Below are 20,602 nucleotides of genomic sequence, written 5' to 3'. Positions count from 1 at the left end.
GGCAGACTGCCCTGGCCCACCGATGTGGCTGCGCCCCTACCTTTTCTGCGCTTGCGCTCCTAGCCAGGCCTAAGCGGTGCGGAAGCTCCTCGGTTCCCACAGAGTGGCTGTGCGTTCTCCGCCGGGTGAGGCAGGCTCACAGCAGCCAGCCCGGGGGTCGGCACTCGGCGGCCCCTGCTGGTCCACTGGCCAAGACCCAGCGGGGCAGGTTTGGGCTAGAAGCACCACGGGTCCCTCAGGATCGCCGCTGTGTTCAGTATGCTGCACAGACCCCACCCGAGACACTGGCCCATCAGGGTCTCGGTGAGACTGGGCCCACCCAGCCCGCATGCGACTCCCTTCTGTGCAGCCACAACAGCCACCTTCCCACGAAAATGACTCTAGAGGGTAGGGGGATAGGCTCTCTGCCTTTATTGATCAAGATGGAAGACATCAGGGTGAAAGACCTTCTCACCCTCTTTAGGAAGAAAAGAAAGAAAAGCAGGAGCCTGCCACGGTGGCACGTGCCTGTATTCCCACCTGCTCAGGAGGCGGAGGCAGGAGGATCACTTGAACCCAGGAGAGGTCAAGACCAGCCTGGACAACATAGCAAGACCCTGTCACAAAAGATAATCATAAAAATAATACTTCTTTCCTATTTATTCATAAATAATGAATGAAAAACAGGACAAGAAAGAGGTCTCTATCCCAGCCACTCATTTCTTAAATGCTTTTAGTTCTGCACATGTAATATAACAAGTAAGTAGTAAACTACTAAGGAAAAAAATCCACAGAAGGTAAAGATTGTAATCACATAAAGTCTACAACAAAGTGAATCTGACATGTATTTCATGATAATTTTGATTGTATTTCATGGTAATTAGATATAAGTGACAGTTTGTTTAAGCAATAATCCTAATTATGGTGAATTTTACAACAGCACTTTGGGGGCTGCTCAGGAAAATTCCCAAAGGTGCCTGAGATCGCGGTTCTTCCATATGAGTGTTTCCGTCTTGAGGAAACAGAGTCAACAATAGATTCTAGGCTTCTATGCCCAAGTACTGTGCCCTTTCGTGTCTGTGCTTAGGAGAACATAATGCCTACTAGTCCCTTGCTTAAACTTCCTCCGTTTAAACATCTTGCTTGCTGGATCTTCTTGAAATAGAGAGATTAGGGGAAAACTCATCTCTCTGGTTGCCAAATAGGGCCGCAGAAGTTTGCAAGCTCATTTCTTCTTGCCCGTAATTTGACTCAGGGGAAAGGAAGTTGTCTCATTTAGGGCCCAGCTGTAGGTTATAAGCTGGACTGCAGGTCTTCTGTCCCCTGTCATCAGAGGACTGCCATCTTCAGGGCTCAGGATTTGTGGGTGATTAACAGTGCCCCTTTAGGCAGGAGGCTGGGAGCATCGTGGTAAAACCTGGATGTGGCTTGGATTCCGCGTGTAGGAATCCATACTACAGAGTCTGTGAAACCCTTTAAGGACACTCTCGGCCGGGTGCGGTGGCTCACGCCTGTAATCCCAGCACTTTGGGAGGCCAAGGCGGGAGGATCACGAGGTCAGGAGTTCGAGACCATCCTGGCTAAAACAGTGAAATCCTGTCTCTACTAAAAAATACAAAAAATTAGCCGGGCGTGGTGGCAGGCGCCTGTAGTCCCAGCTACTCGGGAGGCTGAGGTAGGAGAATGGCGTGAACCCGGGAGGCGGAGCTTGCAGTGAGCCTGGATCGCGCCACTGCACTCCAGCCTGGGCGACAGAGCGAGACTCCGTCTCAAAAAAAAAAAAAAAAAAAAAAAGGACTCTCTCACTCTTGGTGCCTGATTTTTTTTTTTTTTTTTTTTTTTTTTTTTTTTTTTTTTTTGAAACGGAGTCTTGCTCTGTCACCAGGCTGGAGTGCAGTGGCGCCATCTCAGCTAACTGCAAGCTCCGCCTCCCGGGTTCAAGCGATTCTCCTGCTTCAGCCTCCCAAGTAGCTGGGGCTACAGGCATGCGCCACCGTGCCCAGCTAATTTTTGTATTTTTAGTAGACATGGGGTTTCACCATGTTGGCCAGGATGGTGTTGATCTTTTGACTTCATGATCCGCCCGCCTCGGCCTCCCAAAGTGCTGGGATTACAGGAGTGAGCCACCGTGCCCGGCCCGGTGCCCTGGTATTTTATTTCACTGTGTCCAAAGAACACAGAGTCTACCCTAGAGGAAAGAATCCTCTACTAACGGCAGGCCCTACACTCCAAAAGGCCAAACCAAGCTTCTTTGGGGTCAGGTAAAGGGAAGGTGGAGAGTCGGGGTGAACTGAGTGAAGCAGGATTTGGGTGGATGGGAGAGGGGAGAGGGAGTAGAGATGATTCTGGAGCATGGAGCACTTAAGCGAAGTACTTGGTGCAACCAAAGTGAGAGCACTGGGACTTGGCAGGAAGGGGACTGATGGGGGAGAGAAGGATAGGAGATGGGAGCGTTATAGATGCATCACCTTTTTAGCTAGGGCAGTCAAGTGTAGAGCTACAGCTGTACAGGTTACGATATTTAATTTCCCCAACTGTCAAGTGGTGATCTTCACAGTGCCTGCCTCATAGAGCGAAAAGTAAAGCTAATGTTATAATGTGTGGGCAGTGTTTAGAGTAGTGCAAGACATGTAGCAGGTGCTCCATGCATGTTGACTATTATCATTATTATCATCGAAGCCAGGACAGCCTCCTACTATCCTACAAGAGGCTGACCACAAGCCCTTGACGCTCTAGCTCACAGCCGATTGGGCACAGTATAAAGGATGTCCATCAATCCGAGGACTATTGAAAAGATGGGCTGGACCAGTGTGAGTCTCTCTCGGTGTTTAAACTAGCACATTTGCAAAGTATCCTGGCGGGACCGAAAGAAGCAGGCATGTGGAGTGAGCTGAGTTGTATAAACAGTGGGGTTCCAGGGTAAAAATTTTGAGCTATTTGTTCTTGGGTCCCTGAATATCCTTTGAATCCAAAGCCACTCTCCCTCCAGCTTAATAAGGACCAGCCCTGAGACAGCTTCTTGCTCTAAGATTTCTGTGAGATTTTTTGTTATTCCACCTGTGTCCCTACCACGAAGCCCTTTGGCTTGAGTCAACTCCAGGGGATTCTGTTCCTTGCAATCCAAAAAGCCAAAATAGAAGGAACTAATTGTCTTTCTGGTGGAATGTCCACACATGATTCCTATCTTCTTCTCTTTGCTTTTCTCTTTATTTTCTACAGTGAGCCTAAACAATCAATTTATAATTTTCTATAATTAACACTTATTTTGTAGCCAGAAAAAAAAAAGTGTTGTTTAAATGAAAGAATTAGCCCATCCATTTGTAGCAAGCAGAATGTTTGCAGGAAAAAGACCAAGGAACTTTAGGTCAGCTCTGTGTTCAAGTGGCTTTCTTTCTTTCTTTCTTTTTTTTTTTTTTTTGAGATATGATCTCACTGTGTTCCCAGACTGGAGTGGAGTGACGTGATTCCAGCTCCTTGCAGCCTTGACCTCCCGGGCTCAAGCTCAGCTCCCCCAAGTAGCTAGGGCCACAGGCATGCACCACCATGCCTGGCTAGTTTTTAAATCTTCTGTAGAGATAAGGTCTCACTATATTGCTCAGGCTGGCCTTGAACTCCTGGGCTCCAGCGATCCACTTGGCTTCAGCCTCTCAAAGTGCTAGGATTAGAGGTGTGAGTCATTGTACCTGGCTGAAGTGGCTTTCTAACTATCCAGTCATGTGACCTTGGCCGTGCTGCCTCACTCTCTGAGCCTTGCTCCTAAAATTAGAAGGTGTGCTAAGGAATCCCTAGGTTTCGTTCTGGTTCTAAATACTGTTGCTATCCCAGCTTAGCAGAATCTGTACCCGCAAAGCTGCAGCTAGTCTGCAGGGGGTGGTTTACTTGGGAGTCAGCCTCTGTTCAACACTGAAAGCAGCTCCTTCAGAATGGGAGCAGGCACAGTGAGGGAGCACTGCTGGAACTCATCACTCATTTCTTCCTCCATCATCTTACTTTGACCAGCATTTGTTAAAAACGTACCCTACACCAGACAACATGCTAGCTGCTGAGACAGTGAAGACAAAACCAAGGACAGAGAGGTGAGCCAACAATTTTATACCACAGTAAGTGCCATGTCAGAGGGTGTCCTTGGGGCTCTTCAACAACACGGAGAGGAAGCCGTTAACTCTGGCTGCAAAGGTTGGGTGGGGAGGTGCTTCCCAAAGGAGAAGCCATTGGAAGGGTTAAGTATTAGTTTTTCAGGCAGACAAGAGGGGCTGTTCTTCCAGGAACAGACAGAACAAGTACAACAGTGCAGAAGCAACAATGAGCTGGATGCTGGATGTAGTCATGGCGCTGCTAGTGATTAAGCATGAGGAAATTCTGGCACCAGCCAGGAAAAGGAAAGAGATAAGGCCAAAAAATGTGTAGAGGTGGGATCCTGAAGGAAAGTGCAGGTCATATTAAGGAGGTTGGATTTCATTATTCCTAAGAAAATGAAGAGTCATCTCAGCAAGGCTTCAGAGAAAGACCGTTTTCCCTGTAGCATGGAGAGATTGGAAGTGAAGGAGATCCTTTGCAGCAGCCCAGGATGGAAGTGCAGTGGACCTGCAGCAAGGCAGGGCAGTGGGGATGGAGACAAGCAGCAGCAGTGACTGCAGGGCTTGGGGAGAGGAAGGATGGCTCCAGGGTTCTGACTGGCACAGTGGGAAGAGGCTATGAGAAAAGGAGAAAAGAAATGGAGTTTAAGATAATTGATTCCGCTGGAGTCATCAAAGCCCCTTTTGAGATATCTGGGTAAAGAGGCTTACCAGGAAATTAGCAATAAAGGTCTGGAGCTCAGGAGAGCTATGGGAGGCACCATTGCAGCAGGGTGAGGTTACTCAGAAAAGGGGTCCCTCAGGACAGACAGCGGGAAAGCGTGTCTTGTCCTCATGCAGAAATGTTGGTGTCATTGATGTCTGTGTGCACAAGGAATCAGGCATCTGATGGCAATGGTCGAGATTAGTACTTCAGAGGTGATTGTGCCCACAGATTAATAGAAGAAGATCAGAACTTGGGGGTCTATACTGGAAAATATGAAGCCAGAGGATTTAGGAACAAGGGAGATAAGAGTCAGAGACAAGCCCTGGAGCCAGAGACAGTGGAGCTTGCCCTCACATGAGTGAGGCGTGGTGGGTGGGGGTCCCACTGATCCTAAAGGTGCAGGGCAGCCTTCCCTGGAGGCAGGATTTCTCCCCCGGTTGTCTGACTGGCTCCTCCATCGTCAGCATGCTGGGAGCTGCTGCAGCCTCATTCCCTAGGAATGATCCCACCATCCAACCAGCTGCCCAGCCTCCCAACCAGAGTCATCTTTTACTCTCCCGCTCCTCACTCTCCTGGAAACAGAAGCACCATCTGACCTGCCGCCGACACTCCGGAGTCCAGCCATGATTTTACTCTTTCTCACCCTCATCCCCTTTATCTGCCCAGGGCCATGTCATTAGCCAGTGTCCTCCTGTTGTCTGCTGTCACTGTGACCCCCAACAGCAGTGGTTTCTGGGGCCCCCTAACTTTTGCCATTCTCCGTGATCCTTCTGGATCCCAGATCTACTTTCCTGACCCTTCCTTTCCTTGTGCCACCCTCTGCTTGGAGCCTGGGCTTCCCCCTGCCCCATGGTCAGTACAGCCCCACTGCCTTCCACCTGCCTCTCTCGGGTTTTCTGACCTCGGGCAAATTATTTAACTTCTGTGATCTGAACTTTCTTGTCTGTAAAATGAGGTGGTTGGACCAGGTGATCTCCAAGTGCTTCCTACAATTTTTCTGCTGCACTTTAAAGACTTTTCTGATAAGTCTCCCCCGACCCCAACCCACACAAACCCCAGGCTTCCAGGTCCCCTCACCAGCCCAGTCTCCCCTAAGACCTTTTGCTCAGTTGTTCCCACCCAAGGCACCTCTCCATTGCAGCAGATGTGTACACGGAGGTCGAAGCCTCTGTTACAGGTCGAGGCTATGCTGGTTCAGTGGTGGGTGTGGGATACAGCCCAGGCCTCTCTATCCATCTGTTCCTCTTTGTGTCTGACCAAGACTAGGTCCAGTTGGGTAGGGACAGGTCACATGATTTTATCATACTACTTAATTTAAAAAAAATTTCTGCATTCTTCATTAAATGTTTTCATGGTTTTTGTGAAGGTCAGTGGCTTCCTCACCAGGAAATCTCTAATTCAGGCTTCCTTTGACAGTGTATTTAGGTTTGTACTGACATATCCAAATGCAACCATCATGGGTCATTCCTGCACACTCTCCCCATCCCCAGCCCTTTTACCTGCCTGTCCCTACCTGCTCCCAATGTTTGTGTTTGCCAGACCACCCTCTTCTCTCCTTCCTGCCTTCCTGTTTCTGGCTCTTGTTTTCACATCCAACACACATCCACTCCCAACACCCCATCAGGCTCTCTTATTGGGAAGAGCCACTGGGCCCAGTTCTTATTGGGAAGATCCATTGGTTTAGCATCCAGCCTGCCCTCAGTGGACCTGAGCCCCACCCTTGGCTGTTGTGACCACCAGTGGCTGTGGGTGGAACTCTCATTACCTGCTCTCCTCCCTGCCCACAGGTCCTTCACACACCTCCCCCTCCATCTCCAGCCTGCTGAAACACAGACACAGAAGGGAGACTGAAGAAGTCCTGTGCAAACAGAAGTTTAAATAAAGCTAAGCAGTTCAGACAAGAGCTAATCCAAACCATCACAGGGATGCATTTGTGTGGCGGTCAGATCAGAGCCAACACTAACATCCTCAGCTCCCTTGAATTCTGTGAATTCTGTCTGCAGAATGTGCTTACAAGGCTGGGAGACATCGGCCTGCTTCAGATCAGGAGCTGGCATGCCCTGGTTGCCCATGGCAACCCAGCTGCACGGGAGTGCTGGCGTTTGTAAATGTGTGTGGGCTTAAAATTATATTATTGATTCTGTCTGGAAGACGATAGTCTGATTTGTATATAGCTCTGAATAAATTACTCCTTATCCTTTACAGCCATTGGAGTATGAACCTCTCTCTCTTTCTCCTTTTCTTCTTCTTTTTTTTTTTTTAGAGAGACAGCAAATTGTGTCAGCAGATGTGAAATGAAATGTTTCCCATAACAACCGTACTAGAGGAATCAACATCCAGGGCACCAGCCTGGAAAGTAGTCCAGGCATTACAGAATAAATAGCAAATGGATTTGGGAGAGATGGAGACGCTATCGGGTAGTCTATTCCAAAGGGAACATACGGTGTACTCTGAATTACAGTGGGATGCAGCCAGGAATAGAGAGACAGGCAGCTCCACCCTGGACTCCATCACTTCAACCTGAGTCCAGGCTTTCTCTTTTGTCTTCTCCCATATGTGGTATATACTCAGTGGACTCAATTATTGCCCCAATTCCTCCTGCTCCTTATATCCATAATCTTTGCCCTATAACCCTGTGAATCCTCCTACAAAAGGCATCATGCACTGCCCTTGACTCCAGGCTTGGTCTTGCAGCTCGCTTTGACTAACTGGCAGAAGTGGCAGGGTGCCAGTTGCGAGTCTAGGCTTTAAAAGGTTTCAGGAGTTTCCACTTGCCCTCCTGTCATCACTGTGAGAAGAGTCTGCCTCTGGTAGCTGCTGTCACTTTAGCTGGGACCCAAATGAATACACATGGGGAGGAGTCACCACCTGCAAATCCATTCAGATCAACAGCTCTAAGACCTACTCCAGCCTAGACAAGCCACTCCAGCCAAGCAGCAGATGCATGTGAAATAAATGTTTATTGCTGTATGCCACCAAGATTTTGTAGGTGCTTGCCTTGCAGCAGTAGCTGACTGATAGAATCTTCCATTTTTTCAACATCATGGCAATCAGTATCACTGACAATGGGAAAGAAAAGAACAACATCCCTCAGCTCCCCATTTTGGCAGTCACTGATCACAGGCCTTATTGAGAGGAAATCCAGGTCATGCATTACAATTTCAACTCACGTTGGGTCCTCACTGTGCACTGTGTCATCAAACATGGTGTTGCCACCAGGCGCATTCTGGAGGCCAGTGCATCTGAGAAGCTCCAAGTAAATTATAAGACTCTGTCTCTGCCACTGCTTTAGTGCCCATGAAAGTCTTGTTCAAATATGGGTGGGATTACATTTGAATCGAGGAGGAATAATGGCATTATACCTCCCAGAATGCATTGTAAACATTGCCTTCAATTAATCTTAGAATGAACACCTTTATCAGAATGCCAACCTCATGCTCCTTCTAACTTCCACATTTCCACCCTTCCATCAAGGTTCATATTATACAAGTACGTTCAATCAATTTTCAACAAATATTTATTGAGCACCTGATGTTGGCTGGGCCCTTGGAGCACCATGCTAGATAACAGATTGAACAGAAAAAAAGTGGTGGAGTTGTGTCATTAGGGAAGGTAAGAGTCAAGACTGACTCCTGGGCATCTGTCCTGAACAACTGGGCAGATGGAGATGCCATTTTCTAAGCTGGAAACACTTGGGGAGTTGCTGATTTGGGAAATATAAAAATTTCTGTTTGGAATATATCATGTTTGAGATGCTTCTGAGACATGAAAGTTGAGATGTCAAATGGACAGTTAGGTGTCCAGATATGGAGCTCAGAGGAGAGGTCAGAGCTGAGGCTATCAATTTGGAGGTTTGCCAGCATGTGGATGCCATTTAAAACCACAGGACTAGAGCCTGGGTGAGATTTTCTAAGCAGAGAGCACTCATAGAGAAGAGGGCCCAGGAGGATATTTAGAGGAGAGGCAGAGGAGGACTAAGCAAAGGGGTTGACAGGGGAGCAGCTGGAGAGGTAGGAGGAACACCAGAAGACTGTGTAGGCAGACACTGGTGCTTGCCATGCTGTGTTAGTTCACTTTGTGTTGCTATAAAGAAATACCTGAGACTGGGTAATTTATAGAGAAAAGAGGTTTATTTGGCTCACAGTTCTGCAGCCTGTATGAGAAGTGTGGTGCTGGCATCTGCTTCTGGTGAGGCCTCAGGAAGCTTGCAATCATAGCAGAAGGCAAAGGGGGAGCAGGCATGTCACATGGTGAAAGAGGGAGCAAGAGAGAGAGGAAGAAAGGTGCCAAGGCTCCTTTAAACAACCAGCTCCCATAGGAACTAGCAGAGTGAGAACTCACTCATTACCATGGCAACTGCACCAAGCCATTCATGAGGGATCCACCCCCATGACCCAGACACCTCCCACCAGGCCCAACCACCAACACTGGGGATCACATTTCAACATGAGTTTGGAGGGGACACACATTCAAATCATAGCACATGCTTTTCCACCCAGCAGCCATTCCTTTCCCTGGCTGACAGAACTCTGCCTTCGAGTAGGTGTTGGGGGTCATGCCCTTCATGAAAGGAGGAGTTTCTCCCTCATCTCGGTGGGTGAATCAAGCGGCCTGAGACAAGCATGGCAACCCACTCTCCTCTCTGATTTGGGCTTAGTCATAAGCGTTGAACACAACTTTGGCCAATCAGATGTAGGTGGAAGTCTACTGGGTGGCTTTTGGGGAAAGGTTTCTCTGCTCTTAAAAAGTGAAAAAAAGGAGAAAGCAGAGTTCCAGTCCTGCCTCAGAGGGAGCTTCTGCATGGAGGTGCTGCAGAATCTTGCAACCAGGATGAATGTGAGGACTAAAGCTCACACAGTGAGGAATATTCTATTTAAATTACATGTTGAATTAGCCAACTTTGGAGAATTCTCTACCACCTAGTTTATGTTGTAAGGTAATTAATTTTGTAAATGTTTAGGCATTATGGGTCTTCTATGACTTTCAGCTAAAAGCATCTTAAATGGTACTTGTGGTTTCAAGTCAACCTGTTAACTTGACCGTTAACCCATAACTTAATGGATTCTTTTACCTTATTTGGGGAAATAGCAATTACCCAATCTGTTAAGTACATGGTTTGTCAATCTTAACACTAACTTAATATTATGTTTACAATTTGTTTCTTTCAACAGTCAAAAAACAAATTATTCTGCCAAGCAAGGAGCATGTTTTAGCTTAGTCACCACAGAAGAAACAGATCACTTTTAATTATGACATTTCATCAACACTTGGCAAGTAAGAAAGATGGGTTGAAAGACTGCATCAGAAATATTCTAGAGTTATTTTCCTGCTAACATGGAAACAAAAAGATTCAATGTGAGAAGAAAAAATAGATTCCTAATGGTCAAGAGAACAAGAAAATTAGATAGAAACTTAAATATAAAGTACCCGGAAGTCAAAATGTTTGAAATGACACTTAGAGCCTTAATTAACCAGATTTTAAGATAATGACTGTAGTGTCTGTGTCTTCAAATGGTTTGGGATGTCCTTACAGCTCTTTGAATAGTGTTCTCTTTATTCAATTAATGCTTCTGAAAGAGCTTTAATTTTACATTAATCAAAAGCCCTCATGATATTCTCAGGATGTACTGAAATTCAAGAGCTTTTTTAAAGTGCAATTAAGTTATCAAGACAGAGGCTCTGATTATAGGGACGAAAATTTCATAGCAACAGCCCATTAAACACACTGAGCCTGACACATTGCTGTACACCATGGTTCATGCCAGGCTGTGGGCAAAAGGGTCAGGCTTCCCAGTGAATGGGACTGACCTCCCTCTACCTTCCTCCTGACGAGCAAAATACTGCTTCTTTGACAACATAAACAGTTACCTTATACTACCCATTTTTACGGCAAACGACTCTCTGCCTGTAATCCAAGCTAATGGAATTTTTAAAAATTCTGTGAGAGTTTTAAAAAGCAAGGACTGAAAATAGCTTTTTCTTTTTTCTTTTTTGTTTTTTTTGAGACTGAGTTTCGCTCTTATTGCCCAGGCTGGAGTGCAATGGCATGATCTTGGCTCACTGCAAACTCTGCCTCCCAGGTTCAAGCGATTCTCCTGCCTCAGCCTCCTGAGTAGCTGAGATTACAGGCATGTGCCACCATGCCCGGCTAATTTTTTTGTATTTTTAGTAGAGACAGGGTTTCTCCATGTTGGTCACGCTGGTCTGGAACTCCTGACCTCAGGTGATCTGCCCGCCTCAGCCTCCCAAAGTGCTGGGATTACAGTTGTGAGCCACTGTGCCTGGTGAAAATAGCTTTTTCTTTTCTTTTTTAAATTATACTTTATGTTTTAGGGTACATGTGCATAACATGCAGGTTTGTTACATATGTATACATGTGCCATGTTGGTGTGCTGCACCCATTAACTCGTCATTTAACATTAGGTATATCTCCTAATGCTATCCCTCCCCCCTCCCCCCACCCCACAACAGGCCCCGGTGTGTGATGTTCCCCTTCCTGTGTCCATGTGTTCTCATTGTTCAATTCCCACCTATGAGTGAGAACGTGCCATGTCTGGTTTTTTGTCCTTGTGATAGTTTGCTGAGAATGATGGTTTCCAGCTTCATCCATGTCCCTACAAAGGACATGAACTCATCATTTTTTATGGCTGCATAGTATTCCATGGTGTATATGTGCCACATTTTCTTAATCCAGTCTATCACTGTTGGACATTTGGGTTGGTTCCAAGTCTTTGCTATTGTGAATAGTGCCGCAATAAACATACGTGCACATGTGTCTTTATAGCAGCATGTTTTATAATCCTTTGGGTATATACCCAGTAATGGGATGGCTGGGTCAAATGGTATTTCTAGCTCTAGATCCCTGAGGAATCGCTACACTGACTTCCACAATGGTTGAACTAGTTTACAGTCCCACCAACAGTGTAAAAGTGTTCATATTTCTAACCTGTTAACAGGAGAGGTTTCTAACACTCCCAAAGCAGAACTTCTTCCTCTCCAGTTCATGGTATCAGATAGCAACACTTCCCAAGTTCTCCTTTACTGGTTAGAATCATGTCCACTCAGTCCCGTGGAGCAATCACTAGTGATCAGAGAGATGCCTTGGGAAGAACATTGTGCTGTTTTTATGCTGGGAGCAGCTGATGCTAATGAGATCTACTCACAGTGGAGGTTCAGCTTCCACTGTCCACGCCAGGGTTTGTTACTGGAGTACCAGGGTAGATTCCTCTTCTCTCCGCTCCTCCCCAGGTAAGTGAATCCCATCACATGTGAAGGTAATTGGTGCTCCTGTGAAGTTCAGGTTAGGGGAGGAAATGTCAGGGAGTCAACGAAGAGGAAAATAACTTTGGTATTGAGCATACTCTCTTATCATCTTGCCCAGCCAGGGTGAGATCAATAATAATTCTAACTTACATTTGGGTGCCACCTGCCATCCAAGACTGAACCCTTATTATCCAGTTCCACTCCTCCCCATCCTTCCTTATCTCAGACGCTAACTGCATTTTCCCAACTGCTTAGGGCAAAAGTTTGGAGTCATCTCCCTCCCCTTTCTCTCCCAAACACGCAGTGAGTCCACCAGCAAATCCCTTTGGCTCTACCTCCATAGAGGTGGATTCCATCTGAATCCACCACTCCTCACTTTCTTTCCCAATACCTCCCAGCACAAGCCACCCATGACTCATCTGGGCTTTGCAATAGCCTCCTAATTGGTCTCCCTCTTTCCATTTCTGCCTCCCAACAATATATTCTATGTAGGGAGTGAGCTTTTTAAAACAGAAGTTGGATAGTGTCAAGTCTCTACTTAAAACCCTGCCATATTTCTTTTCTCATTCAAAGTAAAGTCCGAATGCAGAGGCACACCCTGGTCTGTACTTCTACCTGCTGGACCTCACCTACCACCAGTGTCCCTCATTTCTCTGGAGCCACACTGACCCGCTCTTAGGACATGCAGGGCTCCTATGCTTGTTCCCTCTGCCTGGAAGGCTCTTCCCCGAGATGGTCCCAAGGTTCTCCCCTCCTCCCACACTTCCACCAGGAATGAAGTCAGTGCCATCTTATGGGGAGGGCTTCTCCCACCACCCTACCTCAAACAGCAAACTCTCAGGCCCCTTTATGCCCTTAGCCTGTTGTATTTTTCTTGATACTTCTGAACTCGACATTGTGATACATATTTACATGGCAGATTTATATGAAATACATGTTTGTATTACATGCATTTTATCTTTTTCCTCATACTTCCATAGTTGTTATTATAGCAAAGATTTGTTTATTAGTTTGTCAATTTTCTCCCTTCAGCATATTAGCTCCATGAATGTACATTTATCCCCTTTCCTGAGGAATCCACAGAGCCTAGAACTCTGCCTAACACAGTTGAAGAATGAATTGGCACTTCCCAGTTTGCCAATGGTTCCCAAATAGTTCATCTACTTAATCCTTGAAATAACTGCTGCAGTGTTGTAATCCTCACGTGCATAGGAAGAAAAAAATCCAGACAAGATGTGATGCATGTGAGATTTCATAATCAGTAAGCAATACAGCCATTTCTGTTTGGAGACGGGCCAGCCCAGCTCTCTGTCCTCAAGTGCAGGGTTCTTTAAACTTCACAAAAATGACCTCTCCCAGCCTTTTAAAAAAAAAAGTGTGGAGATGCTCTAATTTTAAATACTACATGTAAGATATCATCCAATACAGAACTTTGATATCAGTTCCTCCAGATGAAGTTCCCTGGGGTGGACATCTGTGTAGTTTTGTTTGGGTTGGTTTGTTTGTTCTGCCCCAATAGCTTTATTACCTCTGTTTGGCTCACAGGAACTCTCTCCTATCAAAACCCCGTTCCATTCAGTTAGGTGGAGCTGACTTCTCTCTGCCTTGCTCCTTTGCCAAGTTACTATCACCACTATTAATTGGGTAATGTGCTGATTTTTTTTTTTTTTTTTTTTTTTTTTGAGACGGAGTCTCGCTCTGTCGCCTAGGCTGGAGTGCAGTGGCGCGATCTCGGCCCGCTGCAAGCTCCGCCTCCCCTGTTCACGCCATTCTCCTGCCTCAGCGCTCGCCACCGCGCCCGGCTAATTTTTTGTATTTTTTTTTTTTTTTAGCAGAGACGGGGTTTCACCGTGGTCTCGATTTCCTGACTTCGTGATCCGCCCGCCTCGGCCTCCCAAAGTGCTGGGATTACAAGCGTGAGCCACCGTGCGTGGCCAATTTGCTGAACATTTTTTCAGGCTCTACCTTTATGTAAAGATGTACAATTTTATATAAATGAGATCATACTATTTTGTAACCTGCTTTTTTCACTTAGCAAGATATCTAGAGTGTGTTTCCATATCAATAAAAATAGACCTAAGTGTGTGCATAATGTTTCATTCTGAATTTCCTTAAAGGTTCCGTATTAATGAGCATAACGGTTGTTGACATTTTTTCCGGAGTTTTATATAGTGCTTTGCGCGGGGCCCTAAAAAGTTAAGAGAAAAAGTTAAAGAACGGGCTTAGCTGGGGTAAAAAGGAACAAATATTCCTAGAAATGGGGTCAACTGCAAAAGGCGCGCTAGCACTCAGGCACCCTGTGACACGTACTCAGCTCACAGCCCATCTATGCCCCAGCATCCTGTCCACAAGCATTTAGCCTCCTTATACAACTCCCCTCCAGGCCCTGCCTCTTGGCAGACATCCTTCCTTCCGCTGTCTTGCCCGTTGTATCCTTGCAACATACCTCCCCTTTCTGCAATAAACCTGCCTTTCTAAACTCATTCCTGTCTTGGTAAATTATTTTACTCCCACGCACCAGTCCCAGACAATCACTGACCATGACACTTTGATGAACAATCACAACAAAAACCGGTATGTAAGTTTCCCATTTGTGCAAAGACGTCATTAGAGTATATTTATGAAAAGGGAACTCTGAAACATATTGCCAAACTGTCCCTTGGAAAGATTGTACCCAACTTACACTCTGTTATGAGTTGAATTGTGTCCCTCAAAAGATATGTTGCATTTCCAACCTCCAGAACCTGTGAATGCCGTTTTTTTTGGAAATAGGGTCTTTGCAGATGTAATCAAGATAAAGTCATGAAGGATTAGAGTGGGCCATAGTCCAATATGAGTGGAGTTCTTATAGGAAGAGGAGACTTTGGACACAGACAGACACAGAAGGAAGGTAGAGAATGCCATGTGACAACAGAGGCAGAGATTAGAGTGATAAATCTACAAACCAAGCAATGCCTAGGCTACCAGAAGCTGGAAGAAGCAGGGAAGGATCTTTCCTTATAAGCTTCAGAGGTGCATGGCCCTGCCAAACAGCCTGGTTTCTGACTTCTAGCCCCTAGAACTATGAGATAAATAAATTTCTGTTATTTTAAGCCACCTAGTTTGTGGTGTTTTGATACAGCAACTCTGGGAGATTCATACACATCCCATGAATGCATGAGCGTGCCCTTTACCACCCTTGCTGACGCTGGGTCATCTTTGTCAATGTGGCAAACCATCGTCCATTTTTCCATTGAGGCATTTGTTATTTTCTTATTGATTTACATGAACTATGATTAATATTTTCATAGATAATACTACTATTGCTACTTTTTAATATATGACGCAAATACTTTTTCTGTTATTTGTCTCCTAAACATTTTTACGGTTATGATTTTTTTGGTGGGGAGGGGGAGGTCTTTTTAGTTTGTTTTAGCCATACTTTATGTAGACAAATTTAGTAGTCTGTTTATTTAAATTTCTGATTTTTGCAGCATGCTTAGAAAGGGCTTTCCTTAGCCACAGATTTTCTTTAAAAATTTTTTCTTTATAGTAGAATGATTTATAATCCTTTGGGTATATGTCCAGTAATGGGATTGCTGGGTCAAATTGTATCTCTGGTTCTAGATCCTTGAGGAATCACCACACTGTCTTCCACAATGGTTGAACATGTGTGTTTATTGCAGCACTATTTACAATAGCAAAAACTTGGAACCAACCCAAATGCCCATCGATGATAGACTGGATAAAGAAAATGTGACACATATACATCATGGAATACTATACAGCCACAAAAAAGGATGAGTTCATGTCCTTTGCAGGGACATGGATGAAGCTGGAAGCCATCATTCTCCGCAAGCTAACACAGGAACAGAAAACTAAACACTGCATGTTCTCACTCATAAGGGGCAGTCGAACAAGGATAACACATGGACGCAGGGAGGGGAACAACACACACTGGGGCCTGTCAGGGGGTAGGGGGCAAGGGAAGGGAGAGTATTAGGACAAATACCTAATGCATGCGGGACATAAAATCTAGAAGACGGGTTGATGGGTGCAGCAAACCACCATGGCACACGTATACTTATGTAACAAACCTGCATATTCTGCACATGCAACCCAGAACTTAAAATAAATAAATAAATAAAATAAAAATTATTCTAGTAGTTGGAAAATTTTATGTTATAGCTTATAGTTTACATTTGTTTATTTCTTCCATCTGGAATTTATTTTTGTTGAGTAGCAATTTGAAGGTGCATCTTTTTTTTTCTCCAAAGGATTTTTTTTTAAATAACGTGTATTCAATAAGCCATTTTTTTTCTCACGGTTTTGCACTGGCACCTTTATCACATACTAAGTTCTCATATATATTTTAGCCTTTTTCTTGATCCTATTTTTGTCCTATTAATCTGCTCATCTTTCCTGTTACCTGTAACATAGTACAGTATAGCAATTTTATAATACATTTTAATATTTGTTAGGGAAGTTTTCTCCTAATTACTCATCTTACTTATCAAAAATTTCCTGGTTATTCTTGATATTGTTCTTTCCCAAATGCGCTTTATAATTTTTTGTCAAGTTACCTGCACGCACACACAACACTCATAAAAAAATACTGTTCGAAATTCTACTGGTGTTAACTTTATGTCAATTTAGGAAGAAGTGGCATTTTTACAATATTGAATCTTCTTTTATTTATTTATTTATTTATTTTTAAGATGGAGTCTCGCTCTGTTGCCCAGGCTGGAGTGCAGTGGCGCAATCTTGGTTCACTGCCAGCTCCACCTCCCGGGTTCACGCCATTCTCCTGCCTCAGCCTCCCGAGTATCTGGGACTACAGGTGCCTGCCACCATGCCCGGCTAATTTTTTGTATTTTTAGTAGAGATGGGGTTTCACCGTGTTAGCCAGGATGGTCTCAATCTCCTGACCTCGTAATCTGCCTGCCTTGGCCTCCCAAAGTGCTGGGATTACAGGCGTGAGCCAACGTGCCCGGCCTGAATCTTCTTTTATAAGACTGCACTGGCTCTTCATTTACCCAAGCCTTACTTTATGTTCTTCAGTAGGTTTCATGGGTTTTCATCATATGACTCCAATACAATTCCAATTACGTGTTATCCAAAGTATTTTATGGGGGTTTATAGTTACCATGAAATAATAAACATTAGACTAATTAAAAAAGATTAGTTAGTAGCTGATTACTCATTGACCAGTTATATCCATAAACTAATTATAAACAGAAAATAAGAAAAGACTTGTGATGTAAGATTTACACCTTTAATTTGGCTAAACAGGTCTAGAAAATCCCCTGAACCCCAAACTGGCACAAATTGGTACATGGCAAGACCCTGGGAGCAGAGATCACATAGGGATCCTATCCAAGATGTGTTTTGACTTGCATATTTAAAAAATTTGAATTAGTTGGAAACTGTTAAAAGACAGAAAATTTCAAATAAAAACCCTATTCCTGACTTTTGATTTCTGTTCAGGAATCTAGAAAGTCAGAAACGGTGTATTTCCCACCCTAATGAGATAACAGCAATAGAAAATCGGACAAACTGCAAGTTCATAACTTTTCTTATGCCCATCAGAGAGCTGACGACACAGGGCAACCAAAACTCAGGAGACACAGGTATCTGCAGGGAGAGATGGGACACTATCATTTGCTTACCTGAGCCAGAAGTGGCCGGACACCAGAAAGAAGAATTCCGTGAGAATACTTACTAATTTGATATAGGCTGAGAGGATGGGCCGGCAAGAGAGTGTGGTGCTTGACGGGGCTGCAAACGTAGGGGAGTTCACACCCTCTTGCAGACTTTTCTCCATGTACCCCACCAAGGACTCACAAAAGGGAGTGGTGAACCTGGGGAGAAAACATCCTTCTTGGTACAAGCCTTGAGGACAGCAGCTAATTCAGGAGAAGCTTGAAATCTTAACCAGGCCTCTCCCTTAACTCCCCTATGGAACAAAGCCTTCATCTGCAAGAAGATTGGGGAAAACTCACTGCTGCTGGGGGAAGGGAACAGAAAACATCCTCTATTCATGGGGGAGGGACAGGAATAAGTGCTGGGGAAAAGGAAAGAGCCCTGAGAAGGCCATGCCCTGAGACCCAGGGACACAGTGCCTGCTTAAGAATAAGGCTTAACCAAAACAACAGAGAACACCCCCACCACAAGGCAAGCAAGCACTGAGGAATCGGTAACAGTAGAACACAGTGTTCTACTGTTCCCCAGGAAAATAAGAGAGAGGCCTGGGCCAGGCACTGTGGCTCACGCCCGTAATCCCAGCACTTTGGGAGGCCGAGGTGGGCGGATCACCTGAGGTCAGGAGTTTGAGACAAGCCTGGCCAACTTGGTGAAACCCCATCTCTACTAAAAATACAAAAATTAGCCGGACATGGTGGCAGGTGCCTGGAATCCCAGATACTCAGGAGGTTGAGGCAGGAGAATCACTTGAACCCAGGAGGTGGAGGCTGCAGTGAGCCGAGATCATGCCATTGTACTCAGCCTCTGTGACAGAATGAGACTCTGCCTCAAAAAAAACAAAAAACAAAAAACAAAAACCCACAAAGAACATTTTCAGAGATAAAGAGGGATAGTATATCATGAAAAAGGGATCAATTCACCAAGAAGACATAACAGTGTGTTTGCAGCTAATAACAGAACTTCAAAATACGTTACCGAAAACTGGTAGGACTGAAAAAAAAAAAGATAAATCTACAATTATAGTTGGAGACTTGAGCACTCTTCTCTCAGTAATTGACAAATACACAGAAAATCAGTAAAGATACAGAAGATTTAAACTACACCATCAACAAACTTGACATAATTGACATTAATAGAATACCGAAAAGCACATACACATTGTTCTCAAGTGCACATGGACCATTCACCAAGGAAGAATATATTCCGGGCCATCAAACAAACCTTAACAAATGTAAAAGAATAGAAATCATACCAAGTATGTTTTCAGACCACAGCAGAATTAAACTGGGCTTTAATAATAGAAATATGTCTGGGAGGATCCCAAATATTTGGAAATTTAATTTCTAAGTAGCCCATAGTTCAAAGAGTAAATCTCTAAGAAAATTTAAAGGCATATTAAATTGAATGAAAATAAAAATACAAATAAAGCAAAATTCATTGAATGTAGCTAAAGCAGTGCATGGGGGAAATATACTGGACTATAGCATTAAGCATAGAAAACATATTAGACTATAGCATTAAGTAGTAGGAAAAACAAAAATTCTCAGTCACCTAAGCTTTTAGGTTAAGAAACTAGGGGGAAGAAACACCTAGACCCTAAGCAAGAAGAAAGAAAGAAAGAATAAAGATGAGTACAGAAGTTAAGGATATTGAAAAACAAAAAACAATAGAAAAAAATCTACGAAACCAAAAGTTGGTTCTTTGAAAAGATCAACAAAATTGATAAACCTCTAGCTAAGCTAATGAAGAAAAAAAGAAAGAAGACAAAAATTACCTGTATTTGAAATGAAACGGGGGCCATGACTATGAAACCCACGTACACTGAGAAAAAGGGAATGCTATGAACAATTTTATGTCCATACATTTGACAATTTAGATAAACTGGGCAAATTCCTTGGAAGAAACAAACTACCAAGCTCATTCGAGAAGTGGGTAACAAGAATAGTTTGGATAATATCTATCAAGAAATTGAGCTGAGCATAGTGACTCATGGCTGTAATCCCAGTGCTTTTGGCCTTAAGCAATTCTCCCACTAAGGGGATTCTTTCCAGGAATGCAAGGCTGATTCAACAATTAAAAGTCAACCAACGAACCCTCATATTAATGGACTAAGGAAGAAAAGCCGCATGATCATCTTAATAGGTTCAAAAAAAGCATTTAACAATATTCAACATCCATTCATGATTAAACAAAACAAAACTCTTGGCGAACTAGGAAGAGAAAGGAATATCCTTCACCTGATAAATCTTTGTGACACTGGCTTAGTTTTTACTGGATAAAAGACACTGTTAAGATAATAAATAGAAAAGCCACAGATTTGGAGAAAATAATTACCAGTCATATTTCTGTCCAACAACTTGTATTCAAATATGTATATATATTATCCCCAAATTCAACAATAAGAATACAAACAATCCATTTTTTTAATGAGCAAAAGATCTGAATAAACACTTCCCCCCAATATATATACAGCTGGTAAATAAGCACATGAGAAGTTTCTCAATATCATTTTCATTAGGGAAATGCACAGTAAAACTATGATGTAATATTAGAATAGTAACAAACAAACAGAAATGTGAAAATAAGTAATTCAAAATCAAAGCTATTGGAACTTTATTTGGGGCCTTAAAGGAACGTGATTATGGGACGTGAGTCGTATAAAAGGCAGCTATAGCCTAGGCATCTGTAACCTTTGTTTCTCTGATTATAGATTACCCTTTTCTTTACCTGCATTGTTTTATAAAATGTTATAAAGACTAAAGGGAACCAGAGAAGAATCCCTTCCCTCTTAACTATTGATCTTTGTTATAGATTAACTTTCCTTTTTCTTCTTTTACACAAATAGCATCATGTTGTCAAAAATGGAATGTTAAATATACTCTTTTAAATTGAGAAA

At 43.9% G+C, this 20,602-nt stretch overlaps 1 protein-coding gene and 1 long non-coding RNA gene across 4 annotated transcripts in view; one reads left to right on the top strand and one right to left on the bottom strand.

Annotated features, from left to right (window-relative positions):
* TEX26 (testis expressed 26) overlaps positions 1–20,602 on the bottom strand; it is a 90,541-nt gene that overhangs the window by 17,278 nt on the left and 52,661 nt on the right. For 2 of the 3 annotated variants that reach the window (XR_001708635.3, XM_016925126.4), the window contains exon 6: positions 11,925–12,048. Coding sequence is in view for 1 of the 3 variants with exons in the window: in XM_016925126.4 (XP_016780615.1) it covers positions 11,963–12,048 (86 nt within the window). In the remaining 2 variants the exon portion in view is untranslated. Of the gene's footprint in view, positions 1–11,924; positions 12,049–17,725; positions 17,865–20,602 lie in introns of all 3 variants that reach the window. The other variant, XR_001708636.3, reaches the window with a different exon arrangement.
* Positions 3,810–6,965, top strand: LOC104001813 (uncharacterized). The gene is made up of 2 exons (XR_673780.3): positions 3,810–4,055; positions 6,549–6,965. It is a non-coding gene; the product is annotated as an uncharacterized LOC104001813 (long non-coding RNA).

This window comes from Pan troglodytes, chromosome 14 (genome assembly GCF_028858775.2).
Source record: "Pan troglodytes isolate AG18354 chromosome 14, NHGRI_mPanTro3-v2.0_pri, whole genome shotgun sequence".
Classification (NCBI taxonomy): domain Eukaryota; kingdom Metazoa; phylum Chordata; class Mammalia; order Primates; family Hominidae; genus Pan; species Pan troglodytes.
This window is presented reverse-complemented; position numbering and strand designations above follow the sequence as displayed.